The sequence below is a fragment of the Pelecanus crispus genome, chromosome 9 (assembly GCF_030463565.1).
Source record: "Pelecanus crispus isolate bPelCri1 chromosome 9, bPelCri1.pri, whole genome shotgun sequence".
Taxonomy (NCBI): Eukaryota; Metazoa; Chordata; class Aves; order Pelecaniformes; family Pelecanidae; genus Pelecanus; species Pelecanus crispus.
In genome coordinates this window covers 27,552,656-27,572,723 of record NC_134651.1, presented here as the reverse complement: position 1 = coordinate 27,572,723, position 20,068 = coordinate 27,552,656, and the positions used below count along the sequence as shown (strand labels likewise).

The window sequence follows — 20,068 nt, the reverse complement described above, 5'->3', positions numbered from 1 at the left end:
TTCCAGGGCACCTGCAGAACTGGAATTTACTAAATGACTTTCTAGAGGATGTAAGATAGACAAAAATGCAGAACTGTGCCAGAGGGCTTTTGACTTTTGTAACAATAGGACAAAGCCCACTGTAAAAGCAATGAAAAAAATCTAGTCGTAGAGAAGAAACAGCTTATTGGCACCAATACATTTCTAGCACGACATCCATACTAAACAATACTGCTGACATCATGCAAAAGTTAAAAGATGCTACAAGAGTCAAACAGCACAGAGACCGAATTGCCTTTTTTCTGTGAGTCGAGATATATTAGCCTCCACCAAATGAAAAAAAAAAAGTGTGGGAAGCGCACCTCAAACTCTGAGAGTAAGAATTATTTTGTGCTCAGACCTTACCATTTAATTTCCTAAAACCCTCCACAGAAAGACTAGACACACAAGTAGTCCATATATTATTTGGAAATGCTTTAACTGTTATCTTGTTTCTTTCTTCAGTTAAGAATATCACTAATTTAAATTAAGACAATACAACTAAGTAAATCCAACACTATACTCACCCTGACAACAAACACTGGGCATTTTACTTTATTAGTAGATGTCCGAACAAATTTTGTTGTTACAGCATTCATAGGGTTGTTCAGCATTCCTATAGGAGGGACCAACTATGAGAGAAAAAGCAAAAGATTCAGTAATGACATTTCTAACCAGAAACTGCAAGAAAAGCATATATTCTGAACACCTATTTCTGGAAAAGCAAGTTTTTCATTTGCAGGGATATTATCAGAAGTCAGTCAGTAGAAGTGTTCAAAAGTCTGCATGATTTACCATCCCAAACATGCAGAACCAGCATCATCAAGAGCTGCTTTGCAAGCTCAGTGCATTATGAGAGTTCTTATGTCCAAAAATTAAAAGCCTATCCAATTGCAGGTTCTCTTCAAGGACATGGATTCCAATAGAACAAGATAGCGTAGAGTGAAGATACCATTTGTATTTTTAAGGCCTCTTGTGGACAAAAAGATAACCTCAGCTGACAGGCAGAATCCTTCTGATTTGCTGGGCAAATTTTATCCACAGAACTCCATCAGGGAATAGAAAGATTTTACTTACATCATTATAATATCCTGCATCAGGCTGGATTGCTCGCATATCTCGCTGATCTCTCTGCCATACTCTATTCTGGAAAAAAGAAAACAACTCCTAGTTAATACCACCACTATACTTCATTGTTAAACAACAGAAAGCAAGGAACATGTTGACAGCCTGTTTGGGAAATTCCAAAGCACTCCAAAGATTTTAGAATAAACTCAGTTAAAAGATGTTGGTCTCAGGACACCTGTAAAATTTGTACAGCATAAGCAAAAGATTCAGGAATGTTTAAAGTCTTAATTTCATCAGACTAAAGCAGCTCATTTAAAATTGCAGCTTAACAATATGAAAGGAGCAGTTCTATGTAACAAGCCACATTATTGTAACAAAGACAACTGGTACTTTGCTGCCCAGGCTAATAGGTACTCTACAAGAAGCACATTCAATCATTTCAAAAGGTTTACTTTCAGAATAAGCATTTACACCATTAGGAGCTGTGCTGATGAACTGTGAATGAAATCCCACAGAGTGACACGAGCCAGAAAGCAAGCTTCTGTGGCTGAAGCCTAAAGATAATAAGGCATTCAAACAGATACAGCTTAGAACACCAAGGAATAAAAATGCCTTCAATGAGTTAAATTTTGTGAGCTGTCAAACACAATCTTTTCAAAACACTTTACATGAATTAAGAATGAAATTATTTCAGCTTCATGCTGTAGACTTCACCAATTTACATCTGTGTACATATCAGAAACGTAAGCTAAAATTCTAGATAAGAGTTCCAGCATACACTACCACAGTTTGCTAGCATTTCTTAAGCCAAGAGCAAATTACATATAAACCATTTTTCTCATTTTTTATAGAACCACATCAAATTAAATCAATAGTATTGAAGCCAGGACTGAAATGGAATTCTGGCATATCCTAATTTTCTGTAAATGTCCAAAACATACTGATATGATTTTGTTTTGGTTTAATAAACAGAAGTTTGAGGGTTCTTATGTCTACCACAGTAAAAAAAGGTCCTGAACTACTAAAATTATTTTTTCAGAAGTAGTCCACTACTAATAGAATCTTGTTGGGGACATTCCTAAAATATAAGAATATGTTTTAAATATTTGGTGTTTAAACAGATCTTAGAAGGTAATTTAAATCTATTATCAAGAAAACCTTCCAAGTGTTAACACCTACATGCCATAATCATTCACTGGCCACAGCAGATTGAATTCATTTCATCATGTCTTTGCAATGTCGCTGTTGAGATTCCAACAATTCCTTTGTTTACAGATTTGATTCTGTTTTTTCTGAGCTACTATCCAGTACTTGTAGAGTAAATCTTGATCATAAAATTATATATCTTAATAAATTAGTATCACCTCATCAGGAAAGCTAAATAAGCATTTTTACAGAAACATTTCTTCAATAAAACTTCATTTAAGTTGTTTTGTATCTGTTAACTGTACAGAAAGGGATTTTCAGAGACCACAGTGCAAGCTGCAGTACTATTTAGTAAAATGACGAAAAAACATTTTTATGGTGCCCTGGGTTTGGAGGGAAAGGGGTAATGGTTTATCTCCCACTTCAGGAAATTTCTATTTCAAAACAAAAATAAGAACAATTACATTATTTATAATGAGTTTTTATGTTCACTGGAAAGTCAGAACATCACACAAGACACTCAACGGCACTCCAAATTGGAACTCCAAGACAGAATGTAAAAATTGTTTACGCAAAATCAGCTGTGTATATGTGCAGTTTTATTATCAAGGACCAAACCCCTTTGTATTCATACTATACCAAATTTACAAGCATTTGTCACTTAGTTTGAAAACGCAGCAGGGGATCTCCCAGTATTCCAGACTGCTCTATGGACACTGAAAAGCACAATCACAAATTTCAGGAAGGAAAAAAAGTTTTTCAAACTAAACCAGAAAATTAACTAACCTCCAAATATTTAATTACGGAGGGATTGTAGTCTATGGTCTTTCGGTTCACAGCTTTTCTCATCCGCTTTCCATCGAAAGTAAGCTGTTGCATTGCTTGCTGCTGTGCAAAATCAGGTCTTTTGTAGAACAACTGCCGAGGCGCCTGGTGCTGGAACCTCGGCATATGGAAAAATCGGGGTGGGGAGCCAATTTCTGTGGCCATGGCTATCTTGTTTCTGAAAGACTGCAAAAAGTGAAACACTAGGTTACTACATAATAATGACAAAAATCCCACATTAGTATCTCCACTACCTTAAGTTTATGAGGACGAATAACAACTTCATAAAGCACTGTTTATTGGGAAGAAACATTTGCAGGTTCCTCTGAACAATTATTCATCCCCTGTGCCACATAACACTGACATTAAAGTGGTTAAATACTTTGTTCTCTATCAAGAGGAATTCTGTATTGAAACAGATCGCTATAAAGTTTGTATTACCATCCCTAAACTAGAACTGTACATGAAAAGAATGTCACAGTAAAAATAGTATAAGTAAATGCAAGAAATTCTAAGACCCTTTGACAGAAGATGGTATTTCAGGTTCAATATACAACAGGAAACACCACATTACCTACAAATTAATTTAACTATTAACAAAGAAAAAAGTTTTAAAGGGCTACCTCTAAACCTTATTCTAGGACCTGAAAACAAAATTGCATTCCCTTTACATAACTTATAGTAAATACACCACAGATCACATTCTACCTGTAGGCATACTTTCAATTCCGTTATTGCAAAATAAATGGATTACATATTTATCAGGGTTTGATAAATGTGACCGAACATAACTTCCCCTCAACAAGACCCACTGAGAATGTTAAGAAAATGTGAGGGACAGGAAAAAAATTTCAATATTCAGATTTTTTCCAGCCTGTAAAATCCTTAAGTGATGAGATCATAGCAACCTCTTCACAGCTGAAAACTACAAGTTGCCCTTTAAATATCAGTTTGTTGGCACAAGTCAGGGATTAACCTTCTTCACAGGCTTTGCAAACCTAAAGTCACACACTCCTTTCCACTGCTAACTCAAAGTGTGTCAGGCCAGCTATAAAACAAGCCATTTATGACACCTGGCTGTTAGCTACACAAACAACTCTAATGCACAAGGGGAAAAACCAAACTAAAGCCATTACGACTATTCTTCATTCAAGACAAACAATTCTAAATCAGAATAGCATGTTGCCTTAAATGTGGTAAGGGAATTTAAGACCTTTAAGACCTTTGGCAGGAGTAGTTATCTTTTATTAGACCAACTCTTGTAACTGGAAAAAGAGACTAGCTTTCAAATAAACCAGCCTTCACTGTGTGGCTGAAAGGCTCATTTGTGTGAAAGCTGCCCAATACCAGGTGGTCTAATAAGACACCATGTCTACCTCCAAATACTGCCACATCCATAACACAACTGTAACAACACAATTACTACAACATTAAGCTAGTCTGAAACAAGAAAAAGGTATCAAAAACTTTCTCATGCAGGAAGTATGCCAAGTACCCCTAACACTGTCTCAGATTCTCTTACAACTTGTCAGAAGGTAGCAACTGCTGTACAGAAAGTTTGAGGTGTCAAATCTCCAAGGTAAAATTAAAAGGACAGTAGTGGATTTATATGAAAAAAGAGAAAGCAGCTTCTTCAAACGAGCAAAGCAAGCTGGCATTAAACATGCAAGTCCATTAATAAAGTCTTTTTAATGTAGTTTTAAATCATATGCATTACTCAGGAAAAAAAAAAACTAGAGAAAATTTCCAGTGCTAATCTCTCTCAAGTCTAAAGACATACACTCCTATACCAACCAGTGCTTTAAACCAGAGGGAAAAAAAAATTTTTTCAAAGCCACACATCTGTACTCTCTTACAGGCAATGCAAAAAGAGATTTCAAGAACCAAGACCAAGAATGCAGACCAAAGATACATGCTGGGGCTTCCAAAAACCTTTGATCAGATATATTTGCAAGAAAACATTACATAAATGCCTTTTTAGAGAAACACCCCAAAGCAACAATTTAATTAATCATTTATTCTCATCTTTCAGAAAAAAAAAATCTCACAACGAAAAATTTTCAATTGCAAACACAGGTAAATAAAGCATTAGCTATGATACGGATCAGTTTAGATGGGACATACCTAAACCTACTGCAAGCAGTGTCTAGCTTAGATTAACATAAACATTCACTTAACATGCAATCAACATCAGCAAAAACTACTGTTTAGAAGGTAACCAAAGGCATAAACGTGTTAATTATACCTCTTCACACCTACAGACCCTTCCAAGTTCATGATTATGACAAGACAATGTGACATCACAACATGACAAGTGAAATGACACAGGATTAGGAAAATGAGCTTATGTTCTGTTTATGTTCTAAGCTGTTTCTCCAACTTTTGAGACCACTATCTATCACAGAAAGCCTTCTACTTGCAGTTACAAACTTTGCAAGAAGATTTTTGTTTACCCAGCTGCTCATGATCATCATCTAATAATGCCTCCAACATCATGCTTTTGTCCACATAATATCATTATGCCCATCATGTTTGCATACCATATATATATATATGAGTGTGTGCACATGCATATAGATGCATGTATACATCTACACACCAAGTGAAGCTTCTAAACAAAGCAGCTTTAGAAATGAAGGGGGGTTTTCGAACAGATTCCATTATCAGATGAAACTGGAGCATTTATTTCCAAAGACCTCTACTCCAGTCAAATATATCCATTTAACATTTAAGTTATCAGTATCCTACTTTGTCTTTTGTTGGGACAAACCAACGCCTCAACAGGCTCTCCTTTAGATTTTTTGTATCAGCCAAAAAAGTGTCCGAATTCAGTGCATCTATAGCTAAAGCTCCTGCTGTATTGCGAGAGTGAGTAGAAACATGCAAACAAATAGAGGACAGTGTGTAATATAGAGCAGTAACATCCAAATTCCTATTTTAAGCACAGTACCAAACGTTGTTTTTATTTTATAATCCATCAACACGGGTTTAAATGGAAGACTCCATTTTTTCCTTAATGCACAGAATTAAAAGCAACAGTAGGATTTTTTTCCCAACATCAAAACCAGTTCAGCTCTTGTTTCGTTTCTGGACAGTAATGTTACCAATTAACTGTTATTCTCTTCTAGTTCATTATACTTTTATCACAATTTGATCTGTGAATTGAATTTTTGTATGCCGTTTTCATGCATCCTTATTGTTCGCAACAGAAACATGACTTTTCAGAGAGCTGACTGTCAGTTTCCCCCTTTCTGTCCCCACAAGTACCCCTTCAAAGCTGACTAGCTTTCACACATTTGGGGGGTAAATGTATTTGGGGATATACAGAGAATATATAATGAATTCACCGAGCAAAGATAAGGCCATCCAGAAACACTGGAAGATAAGTAACTGGGCCCACCTTTCAGCTAAGATGACAAAAGAAAGCCTGGAAAATGCAATCAAATTGGGGAATAAATGAAGGCCCATCTGACATGAAACTGAAGGCAGGAATAGGACCAGATGGACGAAAAAAACCCCAAAGACAAGTTGGGAGAGACACAGTTAAGAGTGGGAGTACTTATAGAAGCAAAAACACTAACTGAGGAACAAGGTCAGTCAAGAAAGAGAGACTGAATGAAAAACCTGACAAACAGACACAGCTTAAAAAAAAAGATAAATAAAAAAGAATCTAGTTGAGAGAGAACTGGGCAGAATAAAGTGTGCAACAGAACTCAAGGAGCTTGTGATAGGACCCAAGATGTCAAACTCCATTCCTTAACTGTCAAACACACTTGCAAAAGAGCAAGCTTTTTATTTGTTCCTAATACTGCCATAAGGATGGCAGGTTTACTAATGCTATCAAGTCATCAGAAGGACATGGCTATAGAACAGAGCTAAAAAATGAAAAAAAAAAAGAGGATGACCTTATACCCAGGGCAGCATGGTGTCACAAGACAGACGGATTTGTGTAGTTTGTTCGCTGCTTAAAACAAGAGAAAAGGCACATACAGTATTAGTCCATTACAGAAAATGGTTACCACTTAGTTCACGTACTCAAATAAGGCCACTAGCATTTCACTTAGTAACATTGTTACTTTATCATCTTATTTGGGTACAGCTGTTTCTTTAATATCAAAATAAATCTCCCACGAAGTTTTGAGAATTGACAGATTTGGACTTTGCTGGCCAAAATCATGCAACCAAAGCCATTTACACATAACTTCACTAAATTAAACAAATTAGGCTAATGAAACCAAAATAAAAACACCAAAGCATCCTTCTACACTGGTTTAATCAGATAAAGTTTGAAGAAAAAGAGTCATGGCTTATACTAAATCTGTCACTTCTTACAGAAAAAGAAAAAAAATAATCTGATTTATGTATAATCTTGACAAATTTTATACGGTTTACCCAAAAAGTAAAGATCATCATTAATGAAGTGCCGTAACCGGTAACTAAAACATGCTTGCCTATGTAATACTTATTTTTCACTGAACTGAAAGCAACCTGGGTGCAGTACAGTGAGTAATAACCTGAATACATCAAAAGAAAAGTTTCCAAATGGTAGAACAGAAGGGTATTCTCCTGGAGAGAGCAAGCAAGCAGTTACTTTGCAAACCCTGTGCTGCCCGCTACATCAGAACATGCTGCAGTTTGAAAGACACTCCCCTGAAATGGCTAAACCAAAGGAAAACACATGCTAGAAGTTTCCTGAGTGTATCTGTATACTACTACTTTAAATGCGTATTAGACAGTTAAACAAAGTACATGTAGACTTAAAAGCACTTTTACAGTGTAACAGAAACAGTGAAAACGAATAGTAATTATTTGCACTGCAACAGCACATAGGGAGTCCAAAACATGGTTCAGGACATTTAGTGAAAACACTATTAGAGTAGAACCACCTCATCTTTCTGAGGCAGAAGTACGAGATAAGAACACCACAATGCAAAGTTAACATAAGTTTATTGTTCAATAAATCAGCAGCAAATGCCATCTTTCTTTGATTAGACAAGCACCTTTACATCTACAAGGTATTGACACTGCTTAATTTCCTTTTAGTAACACTTCTTTAAATTCAAAAGTCCTATTGTAAACGGTCACCTCTGAAAAAATGTGCCTCTACGCTTTTAAATTTGTATATTAAGAAATCTGTAAGCACATGTGAATAAACACACCTGTTCTGAAAAAAAAAATTAGACCAAATACAATTTAAAGTTATTCTTTACAAAGTATCAACACTGAGTTCCAAAAATTGCTCCTTTCTTTCGTCCTCTGAAGAATGTGCATCTCTGCTCTGGAGATGAGCAGTGGATCCTTCCATGGTTCCCCCTTCCTGAAACATTCCCACTGTTTTTTATGAAAGCTCTTTCTTGGTCTCACCATCCAGTCTTTTTCCTTACCTGGGAATCGTACCTGTTCCGACTGCAAAAGAATTATGTGGAAGGATATATTCCAGACATAAATTTCTGCCATCTTCAGCAATTTTTTTTCATGTTTTAGAAAAGAATTAAACATGCATGCACACACATTGTTTCTCTATTACACAGGAATAGAGCCAGCCATCCTGGTAAAGGCTGAAGAGAGTGAGAGACTGTTAAGACTCACAGACATTTCTTGAAAGGCATAAAATCACCAGGTACGGGGTTACATAGAAAAAGAATTCTTCACTTTTGCAAACCATGTAATCTTAAGTAAATGGTCTTCCTAATATTTTAAACTGTCTAAACTAGGCATTCCCAAAATAATTCCTCTTTTAAACAGGAAACGAACCTGAGCAGATTAGTTTTGAATCAGCGTTTCTGCATCTCCCCTGCTTCATTCACTGAAGCAGATTTGCTTATAATCTTCAAGTATTAGGAACTCACATTACCAAATATGCTGCAAAAACAGCACTAGCAGCAGCAAGCTTCCACCACATTTTTCTGAAGATACACTTGAAATCTGCTGAAACTAATTTGCATGTCTGCCAATGAATTAAACTCTCACAGCAGAGGTGACTTTCTTTGCTTCTGCTCTATGCAGATATCATAATTTTTCTGAAGAAAAGATTGATCATAAGTTTCCTTCATAGTATATTAGATAATTCCACTCTAAAAACACAGAAAAACTATGAAAAAGAAAAAGTGATGCTGATTTGCAGATCTAGTAAAGAATATATTAATTTGACCAATTCCTTGAATTGCTTGTGTTTCCATTTCCTATTGTATTGGAAAAACATTTAATCAGATTTACAAAACAAGATCACCTAAAGTCTGAAAATTGTACATTTGTGCGAGGCACTCAAGAACCTCAAATAATTTCACGAGTACTTTTTTTTTTTTTAACAGCCTTTTTTAGATCATAGATTTTGGTCAGATAAAGCTGCTTCATCGAAAGTGCTACATCTAAACAAATTTAGTCCAGAAAGAATGTTATGGATCTTTATTGATTTACAGTTCTATAACTAGATGGTATCTTCCCCACTAGTTATGTCAGATAATGGCTGTATTAAGCAGGAATATAAAACCAGCTAAAAAAATACATTCTGATCTGCAAAGCCACTCTGTGACCCATCTTGACTTTGAACTGCATTAACAGAATGTCACTTTTTGTAAAAAGAGCATATACCCCAGTGATAAGGAAAGTTTGCATTGGTCAATGAGACACAACAATGAAGTGCAAAGTTGTCCAACTTAGGCCGGTGGTCATGAAATGATATATTTTTGTCAAAAGCAGACAAAAAAATGTTTTACCAGTAGAAAAATTTGCATAAGGTTCTTGTCCTTATTTAAAATGTATTTAAAAATCTTATTCCCACTTTTGAATTACATAAGGCACAGTGACAGCATGTAGTTTTCTGCATTTTTATATGCAGACCTCCAAAAATTTTCTAGAAGACATGCAGACATGACTATAGTTAAGTTTAAACCTAAGTAAAATAAGACCATTCGTACAATCTGAGAATAGACTCCTTAATTATCCACAGGTGCTGGAGGTCCGTAACACAGCAGACCACAAAACTCAAGACAAAAATATTGACCTGTATTATATGAGACTGCTATTAAGCAACATTACTGCTCTCTGCAGCAAGCAGATTTCCCCAGGGCTCTACTGCTGTACTCCCAATATACATCAGCATCAGTTCTCTAATGTATTTTATTTGTGAATAAAACTTTCCCAGAAATGGGTTTTAAAATTTGACCATGCAAAGTGGGGGGAAAAGGATTTGGCAGCTTTCCCTATTCCAGTCATTCTATTTCAACAGAAAATGTAACCCACTCCTGCCCCCCCCGCCCAAACAAACCAACCCCCCACCAACAAACTCCTACATCTTCATCAGAAACACAGAAACAGATACTTACATTAACCATTGGCTAAGTCAAAATAAACTACTCTGCCCAAAAGGTTCAACCACCTCTTCTTATTTGGAGACTCTTCAAGGATTTGTTTCATACACAGCCCTGAATCTATTACATTGGCATGATCAAGGACCTAAAAATGCAGAAGGAATTTTTTTTCCCCTTTTACTTCAGTTCTGTACTTTCATTATGCCTAGTTTCACCACAAAGTTTAGACCTTTGGATTTTTAACACAACCCAAACACATACACACACGATATGGAGTCTGAAAGGACAGAACATGTAACATTTCTAACATATCTATCAAGAAAACAATCATTTTTACTGTACAGTGGTTATTTTAATGCAGTTCAAACGGTTTATTCTGTGCAGGAAGAAAAGTGGTACTGATACTTAATTGACAAAAGCCCTACACCTTTGAAATTTCACATACAAACACACTATGCCCAAGAACCTCTGAAATAGTAGAGAAAGCATACAGACAAAATTTGAAATGAAGAAATCTGAAAGTCCAAGGGAGAATGGGCTATCACAGGGAAAAACTTCAAACAGCCAGTCTGAAAGTTTCAGGTTACAGGGCCTGGGGGACAATCTTCAACAGCTGAGTCTTAGCTGCACACAATTTACACGTACATTTAACACTTTCTTCAAATTTTGCATTTTTAGTTCTAAACAAATACCTAATAATGCAATGAGTGTCAAATATTCCTCATGTTATATTCAAACTAAACCCTTGACTCATTCTAAAATAGACATATTTACAGAAGACAGGTGCTTAAGTACATCATAAAAAAGTCAAAATACATTAGTTAACAGGACTCAAGAGACGGGTCCTGCTTTACCACTTTGGCCACACTAGAGAAAACTGCTTTCACAAGTAAAACATCCTAGAATGAGTCCCTTTCTGCACCTCACAAAAGCAACTTGTACAGCAAGTTTCTTGAAGTGTACTTCAAAACAAACACAGAAGCAACCAATTGCAGTAAGAGTACATTTGGCAGACAGCACCTAAACCTCAGAAGATGCACAGGATTTGGTCTACTGCCATGATTTCAGTATTACTGATTTGATAGTTTTGCCTTAAGTTAAAGTTTACTTGCAATATTTTAATAATTTTTAATAATAAAACAATATTCTTCCTCCCATTAAACTACCAATATATTCCTTTATCTTGACTCCTGCTTCGCATTTCTCAAGACCTGCATTTAGATTATAATCCAGACTGTCTTTTACTACTGTGAGTCACTATGATAATAGCAATTCATCTAACTGGCTGAAATACATCCAGCTTGGTTTTCATGCTGAAGTGATTACTTGATGCTGCCTTACCTTGGAGCTACCATTTTGTCAGGAAACAAAACTTTAGACTAACTTTTAAATCATATACCATAGCACGACAACTACTAAAAAACAACAAAGGAAAAGCAGTTTAAAAACAAAAAAGGCCTCTCATCCTTGCTAATCCTAAATATCAAGATATTCTTCAGCTGGTTTTACATCAGGACCTGCTGAACTAACACTAATCTTGGTAAAAAAATCACAGCTGAATCTGCTTGGGACACTCCTCCTCGTTTCACCCAATATACAGTTCACCTTCATTTATAAGGAGGACATATTGTTGATTCATATTCAACTTGACATTGACAGTAACTGTCAGGTCCTCTTCAGCAAGATTGCTCTTCAGCCAGTCACTTTGCAGCTTGTACAAATCCATGAGGCGATGCCGGCACATGGAGAAAGAACTCTGCACGTCTCCTTGCCAACCTTCAGCAGGTTTCTGCTGACCCATTCCTCAAGCATGTCTAGGTCCCTCTCAACTCAAGTGCTACTGTTTAGGTACATGAACCCCAAATCACCACACTATCATCATCTTTCCTCCTTAGCTGACTTATGATCGAACTAGAACTTCACAGGACTCTAGAGACAAATTATCATTTAGGTACCATATGGAAGAAATGCAGCCATTTTGCGTTCATTGTCTATACGTGGCTCCTGGCAGGAGACAACTCCTTAGAAGACTCAAGCCCTCATTTGTATAAAACACACAAACAGCTGGGGGACGGACAGACACATGACAGGATACAACAGAGTGGCAAGAAATCCTACAAAAACATCTTCAGAGAACTTTATGATCAGCGGAAGGGAAAAGGACTAGAAGGACTATAACAGTTTGCAGGACAAAACTTAAGTAGGGAAACACAGCAACCAGTGTGTTTGTTTCGGAAGTCCACACAATCTAACAGTTTGATTCTCTTCACACTATGGGAGAGAAACATACATTTTAATACATTAAACAAAGTTGAGTACCTGAGTCCCTAAGGTAAATTCAATGCTGACAAGAAGGTATCAAAGTCTTTTTAGTAAGACTTGGGAATTAGTAAGAGTTCTAACTTATTATAAAGATTCACCTTTCATAACCTGTATCTATCGAATGCTTAACAAACATACCCAAAACTCTTGTAACTTTTATGTAAAAGCAAATGTTGAAAGCATCAAAAGAGAAGAATTAAGAAAAATCTCTATTTTATGACCCAAAGAATGCTCTCCTCCCTGCCCCCCCCCCCCCCCCCCCCCCTTAGTGTTACCTGGGCCAGTCTTCTGACAAAGCAATGCTTTTTGCCATACCAGTTTCTGGGCCAAATAAAGGTAAAAGAATAGCATCTCAAGTTTCTGTAACTAAGAAACTGAAGTCCGGAAGGGGGAGCAGGAGGAAGGGAAACAATGCTATCATGTGTAAAAATGTGTCTTTATATGGTGGAAGCGTAAGAAGGTAAAAAACACCCCACAACTAAAAGCAATTTTTTCAGTAGTTAACTGTATTTCAAAGATTCTTTTTCTACTTCCCTCTCCAAAAAGAGATCTTGTACTTCAATAGAACACTTCAAGACAAAAGAACTTCTTTTAATTTAATTGCATATTTTAATGGTAAAAGCCATTCACCACCCACATCTACACTCCAGCTAACTCGCATCCAGAAGCAGAGCCTTTGTGTGACAGCCTCCATCTTCTGGACAAGTCAAGGTTACTTACATACTTCATGTATTTAATATAAGAAAAGAAGATAGTAAGCACTTTTACAGCCACACTGCAGAATAAATGCCCTATAACATACTACTCCACAGTATTTTCCTAGCAATATCCAAGGAGATCTTTCTCCCTCAAGGGTTTTTGATTCTCTTTTGATAAAAAGATGTAGCAGATGCACACAGAAAGATTTATCCAAGACAGATTTGCTTGTTTTCCTCACGAAGCAAAACTCAAGGTTTTCAAGCAGTTAAATTAGCAGCTATGTTTATAGGAAAAGATGCAAATTAATACCTACAGTTGCCCAGACGTAGCTAATAGACACACCCTTAAGCAAGAGTAGTGGAATTGGAGAGAACAATTCAAACTTTATCAAAGCACACAATGCTGCTAAAGAAGCCTTATGGACCCTGCTAGAGAAATTCAAACCATACTTATATTAACAATGCTTCCCATTATTGACTTACTGGTGACTCAGAGAAGTTAAAAAACCAAACAAAAAACCAAAACCCCATCAACCAACCACCCCCCCCCAATTATTAAAATAGCGAAAGAAAACAGCAGTTCTAAATTACTTTGATCAAGTAAAGTTCTGACTGTAGATTATTTATGTGGATAAAGACAGAATTCAAAAGTGTAGTTTCTCAATATTTGCTCCAGTTAAGATTTAAAAGTCTAGTATGTATGTAAACTACTCTTTTGCCAGAGTTTGGTGTGGAAGATCAATGCATAATCCCTGTTTGCTACTGGTTAGGCTAGAAACTGTTTAATCCAATGAGGAACAAACTTACAATAGGAAAAAATAAACTGTAATAACTACTGTAATTTTAAGCTCTCAATGTTTAAAAGTCTACATAACATCACTCAAGCAGTTCTAAAAGTTTTGTCAGAAACATGCCTATTTTAAAACATAGTCAACATTGAGATCCTTCTATATAAAAGAACTTACAATACTGGAATGCTTTATGAATTGATGGCTGATGTACACCACTTGCTCACACAACTGAAAATTAATTAGAAATACACTTGCTTTTAACTGGAATCACACAGCCAGCTCTTCCAGGAATATAACTTTTCTGGTCTTTCTCATGAATTACAAGCCATGCAAATGCCTGTATATGATTATGAAGATATATATACACTACTCAGCCACGTTTAAGCTTCTTTTGTAAATAGTCTCCACATTCACCATTTAGTACTGTTCAATAAAAGCACGTATTAATCTTCTCTATCAATACATTTTTCAGTAAAGGAAATTCAAGTTCACATACATAAATCCCACATAAAGCCTTCGAAAAGCAAGGGTTTTCAGTATAAGATTTTCCCCAATTACAGGAAGAGTCAAGCTCCTCACAGAAATGACAATTCAGTAGAAGTGCATGTCACCAGAGAGTTTCAGTTTTGAAAACTAAGTTCTCCAAAGGTCTAAAATCCCTTGGCATTTCTTTCCCACTTCGTATCACCTGCCTTGAGAATATCAGCAAGCTTTCCTGCCAAAAGCAGCACTTCAGTCAACAGATCTAGGTCAGTATTTTCATCTTACTCTACAGAAAGCTTGGCAGCTGTGGTTTATTATATTAGTCAAGACTCTACAAAAGATATTATTAGAAATAGATAGTTTATTTATTAGGCTTAAATTTGCTGAGGAGACCAAAATATTTTCATCCACCAGCAGAAAAAGATTGCAAAACGTGGTTTGATGACTGACTCAATTATGAGTTTAACTCCAAACTGCATAATTTAGAACAGTGCAAACATCGCAGAATGAACACACTATATTAACACTTAGTCTGCAGTCCTCCTACTTGCAAATTTGGGCAATCTATAATTTTTCTTGTGATATAATAATAAAATTTCACTAGTCTCTGCAAACAAATGTAATGGATTGCTTACAAACATGCCCCAGTAGGAAGACAGGCATTTTCAAAGTTAACTGGTGATTTTTACTGGGGTTGGGGGAAGGAGGGCAATGGGTAGGAAGCGTGACTGCTCATCATGATCACACAATTTAACTGCAGCGATAGCTGCTGAGTGAACTTCAGCATGGTGGGAAGAGTCTAAAGGATTGCTGAGATCAAGTTCCATAATGACCTGAAGCCAACCTAAAACTGCTGACACGGAAAAAAGCAGTCCTGCCTTGACCCCAGTGGTGTGTTCCCATCCTTCATTACCCCTCCTCTGAGCCAACATGAACATCCGGTGACCACACTGGCTATTGACCTAAGAAACTGCTCTGCGTTAAGATACTCTTTTTGCTAATGTTAGTCAAAACCCAGAGCAGCTTCTCAGCCAACTTACTGCAGAGTTCCAGGAATGCCTCTACTGACACAGGAGAAAAAAACCAAATGACCAGAAGCAGGGGAAATTACCACTTTGGGCTGCAATGCCAGTTTAACTGACTGCAAACGTGCACTGGACAGGGTAGACCTGCACCATTATGCAGTCCTCAGGCTGCAAGTCAAGCACTTGCATCAGCTGGAGCTGTGGCACTACTTATCCAACCCAAAGTGCAGCTCCTGCCTGACTCAAATTTGCAGATGAACACTCATACACCCATAGTAAAATACAAATCACTGTGTTGCCGAAACTTCGTAATGAACATGAAACTACACCAAACTCATAAAATACTACAGACTCCTTGTTAGCCAGCCTCTGGCCTCCCTTTAGAAAAAGGACATGTTAATATATTCTTTTGTATCATGTTTCTTTTGGGTTTGGGAAAACAATTTAAAGGAACCCTCAAATGTTTAAACCCAAGCAACACGGATTATTTCAAGTATCTGTGTGCTCATCTTCAAGCGTATAAAACACTAATATACAGAACTGATCGGTGTCAACACATCCATACTTTTTGTTGCAAAACTGCTTTTAGCCTATCCTGCCACACTGTTCAACTCAGGGGTACTCACTTTTGGGTAAAGTTACAAGTGAGTGACTAAGAGCAAGCTAAATTCAAGCTTCATGACCAACTGCCTTAAATTAAAACTTGGTACTAAATAGACATGATCTTAAACATTTAGGGATGTATTTTATGAAGAGCTGATATATCTGCCATATCAACTAAGAACAGAGCATACTGCCTCTCAACATGTGGTTACAGTCACTCAATGACTGTAAGTCAATGCTATGGCAGAGACACATAGTTCCCATCACCCCCTCTTTCTCTACCGCCTCACCAGTTCCAGAACTAGTGTTTCTACTACACAGGCCAAAACAGAAAACTGAGCCAGATTAAAAACAAACATCACACTTCTGCTCACGGAAGGGGTATCCCTGTACAGCTGCCTGCACCACTGTATGAACTCTGGTACCAAGAGAAGACAGGCAGCAGAACATTATGATTTTAATTATTTAAAAGAACTAAGAATTCTAGGTTACATCCAATTATTTTTTTGAACCAGCACATTTCATTATGGTGACAACTAATTAAATAACAGCAATGAGCTCATGATAAGCATGTTGTTGTTCTTTGTATCAAAATTAACTCACTAATTAAAAGTAAACAGAAAATGAGAAGCAGTCAGATTTAACAACAACGTATGGAAAAAAAAATCCTATTTAAATGAAAAATGAAATTGAAGATAAAGTTCTAACTCCTTTTTTGATAGAAAAAAAATGTACCAGGGTTACTTGTTGCAGTATGTAAGTGTCCAGAGAGGAAGAGATGCTTTCATTTGTGTCTGAAGAATGTGAAAAATTGCTTATACTTTTTATATTCTATATATGTGTAAGAACACTTCCACAAAATTGTTTGAAACAACACTTGTGTGCAACACAAAAGTTTTATCAGGGTTAGTCAACAGTAAAGTTTAATACCGTAGAGCAAGTCTTTCTTCCTACAGCTGAGGGAAATTGTGATAAAAGCAATGGCTCATGAAGCTACTTAGAACAGAACCCCCAACTCCTGATAAGACTTCATTGCAATTTACTCAGCACAATTCATTGTTATTACATGTGGCACATTTTTCAATCTTTAAAGTATATTTACATGGATTTCCAGCATTAGAGATTATCCCATATTATGGAAGTTGTCACTTATTCTTCCTGTTCAACAAGGTATCTCAATGAACGGGGTTTGGTTCCCCCTGCCTCAAGTGAAAACCAGGTACACACCTCCCTAAGTAAACTGGGATCTGTTTATCATGGCCATTCTTGCTACACAGAATCATACTTCTTCCATTTTATAATTTGGTGCAGAGGTAAAACAGGAACAATACCAGTTAGCTTAATTTCAAAGCATAAAATAATTCGGTCTCTAGTATCCCTCCACATTTGGAGAATTCCTTATAAATCTAAACTGTGATCACTCTAAGCAAGTGAGAAGGAACTATACCAAAAAAGTATAATGGATCAAGTATCAAGTCAGTAGCAGATTTAAACTCTTATGTCCTGACTTGTGCTTAAGCTATTAAGAAGTACTACAGTTTTCATGTTTCTTTCTGGGTTAGTTTTTTGTGTGGTTTTGGTTTTTTTCCTTCTTTAAATCAAGCCCCCTTTAGACAAGGGGAAGAAGCTTGAAATAAAACCTTTTAAAATAAACAATGAAGAGCTAGAATACTTAGCCACTTTTCTAATTACAACCTCCACAAAAACACAGGCTTCTACTATGCTGTAACACATTCAGGCCTTACCTTTTCCCACCATAAAGTTTAATCTACATTACCGTAAACTGAAGAATTTTAACCAGCATTTCACATCGCTGTGCATGCAGTCTTTATATTGAATGTGTTATCAGAATTAATATTGCACAACAGAAAAGAAACTAGCTTACTTTCCTTCATGGTAAATATATACTTCATATCACATTTCAAGTTTCACAACAGAATGATTGGTACACCCAGCCTGAGTGTGGAGAGCAGGTTGAACCAGAAATGACATTCTATTAAATGCTGAGTAGTTTTTTTTTTTTTTTTTAAATTCTAGTGACCGAGAATGGATTGCTGTTAAGCTTAGCACCATTTTAAAAATATGGTATCATGGATGCTCTAAATTGAAGTGAAATGAATAATAACATAATACAAACAAAGAATTAATTTAGCTATCAAAAAAATCTACTTCTCTGCTCTTACTTTCAGAGTTCTCTATGAGAAGAGAACTAAGGTTCTTTTAATCTTTTGAAAGATGTTCACCATATCCACTCCCCACCATTAAGCTCTAACAATGTTCAGTTTAACTGAGGTTTACTTATCAATGACATTTCTTCATTAACTATACCAACCAAACCTGCATATCTGTATTTTTACTTTGTATAAAACTTTCAATAGCAAAATGACACAATGTCAAGAATGAAAATACGGCAAATAAAGAACAAATTTCGTAACACTCACAAACACACTACAGATGCAAGTTTTCAGCTTGTTTTTACAACTTTCCTGCACAAAGATACGAGTGGTTTCCTAAATTATAAGCTAGAGTAATATCTAGGCAAGGCTAAAGTTGTTTTCATTTCCAGCGTGAGTGAACCAACTATGGAAATTCCCTAGATATCAACCTTGTCGCTAGCAGATGCAGGAAGTGAAATACTTTGCATTGACTCATCTCAGTAAAAAGTTAAATTGTATTCCTTCCATATCCCTACTCAACCAAAAGTCTTCTCCATGATATTTTTTTTCAGGTGAGTCAGAAGACTAAGACTTCTGCCCTAGCAGATGGGAACAAGCCAGAAGCTTTCTCATCCATTCCTCAGATCAAGGCCTCTCTTGGCTGCAGTAAAAAAAGGCACTTCTAGTACCTCCATCTCAAGCGCAATTTAGGATCACTACGTTATTACTTCCTGTGCTAACATCTGCTACTAACAGGAATACAAAACTGATGAGAAATTTTCAATTCCAATGATCAAAACAGTCTACTGTTTACTGGTACAAGGATTCAATGGAGAACCAACACCTCAGGTAACAGAGAAAGACTTTAACTGTTTATAGTGACTGACATTTAAGTTAAAAGGTTTCAGCAGCTCCAGGAGTAGAGCATTAATTTAAATGTACACCAGCTACTAGCACCTAATTCTCTGCAGCTCAAAGAGATTTGTTTTTTTCCCTGACTTTCAATATCTGTTTCTCAAAATTGATGCTCTTAATATAATCTGGTAGTTCCATCCACTTCTGAAACAGTCAAATGCAGGAAGGTTGTGTAAAGCTCACCTTCTAAACTGTAGAGTTGGACAGAGAACTCCAAAAGTGCTAAGAGCAAAGCAATTAAAGGCATGCCAGTTTATTCTTACCGTGCTGAGTGTTTAAATTAGAAGTCTTTTAACTACATTTTCAGATCTTCCCATTAGAAATACTACAGCACAACTGAACAAGATGTTAAGAACCAGATTTTGAAATATGTTTTATGATTATATATTCTTGTACTAAAGATGATGGCAGAATATTGCAGCAAACTGTTGAGAAGTAAAAGTCAATTTAGCTAATAAAGAATTCAGGAAGAGGGAACGCCAAAGTATTTTGACACAATAATGTTTGCATACTATAAACTCTCTGACAAACATGTACGTAGTGCTGCCTTTCTTAAAGGAAGGACAGAACAGTTTGAGACAGGAAAAGCATAAAAGAATAAAAATCTGTTGCAAGAAGGATGAGGGACTAACGTCTACATAGGAAAACAGATTCCCAAATACTACTCACAAATTGCTATTAAGGATATAAAGGGGTACAAAACCAGTA

At 36.3% G+C, this 20,068-nt stretch overlaps 1 protein-coding gene across 1 annotated transcript in view; it reads right to left on the bottom strand.

The window, feature by feature from the left end:
- Positions 1-20,068, bottom strand: part of WDR33 (WD repeat domain 33) — a 71,594-nt gene that overhangs the window by 50,581 nt on the left and 945 nt on the right. Inside the window, exons 2-4 of the mRNA XM_075716901.1 lie at positions 3,019-3,243; positions 1,096-1,164; positions 546-650 (exon numbers count right to left, since the gene is read on the bottom strand). Of these exons, the coding sequence (XP_075573016.1) occupies positions 546-650; positions 1,096-1,164; positions 3,019-3,222 (378 nt within the window). The 5' untranslated portion in view covers positions 3,223-3,243. The remainder of the gene's footprint in view (positions 1-545; positions 651-1,095; positions 1,165-3,018; positions 3,244-20,068) is intronic.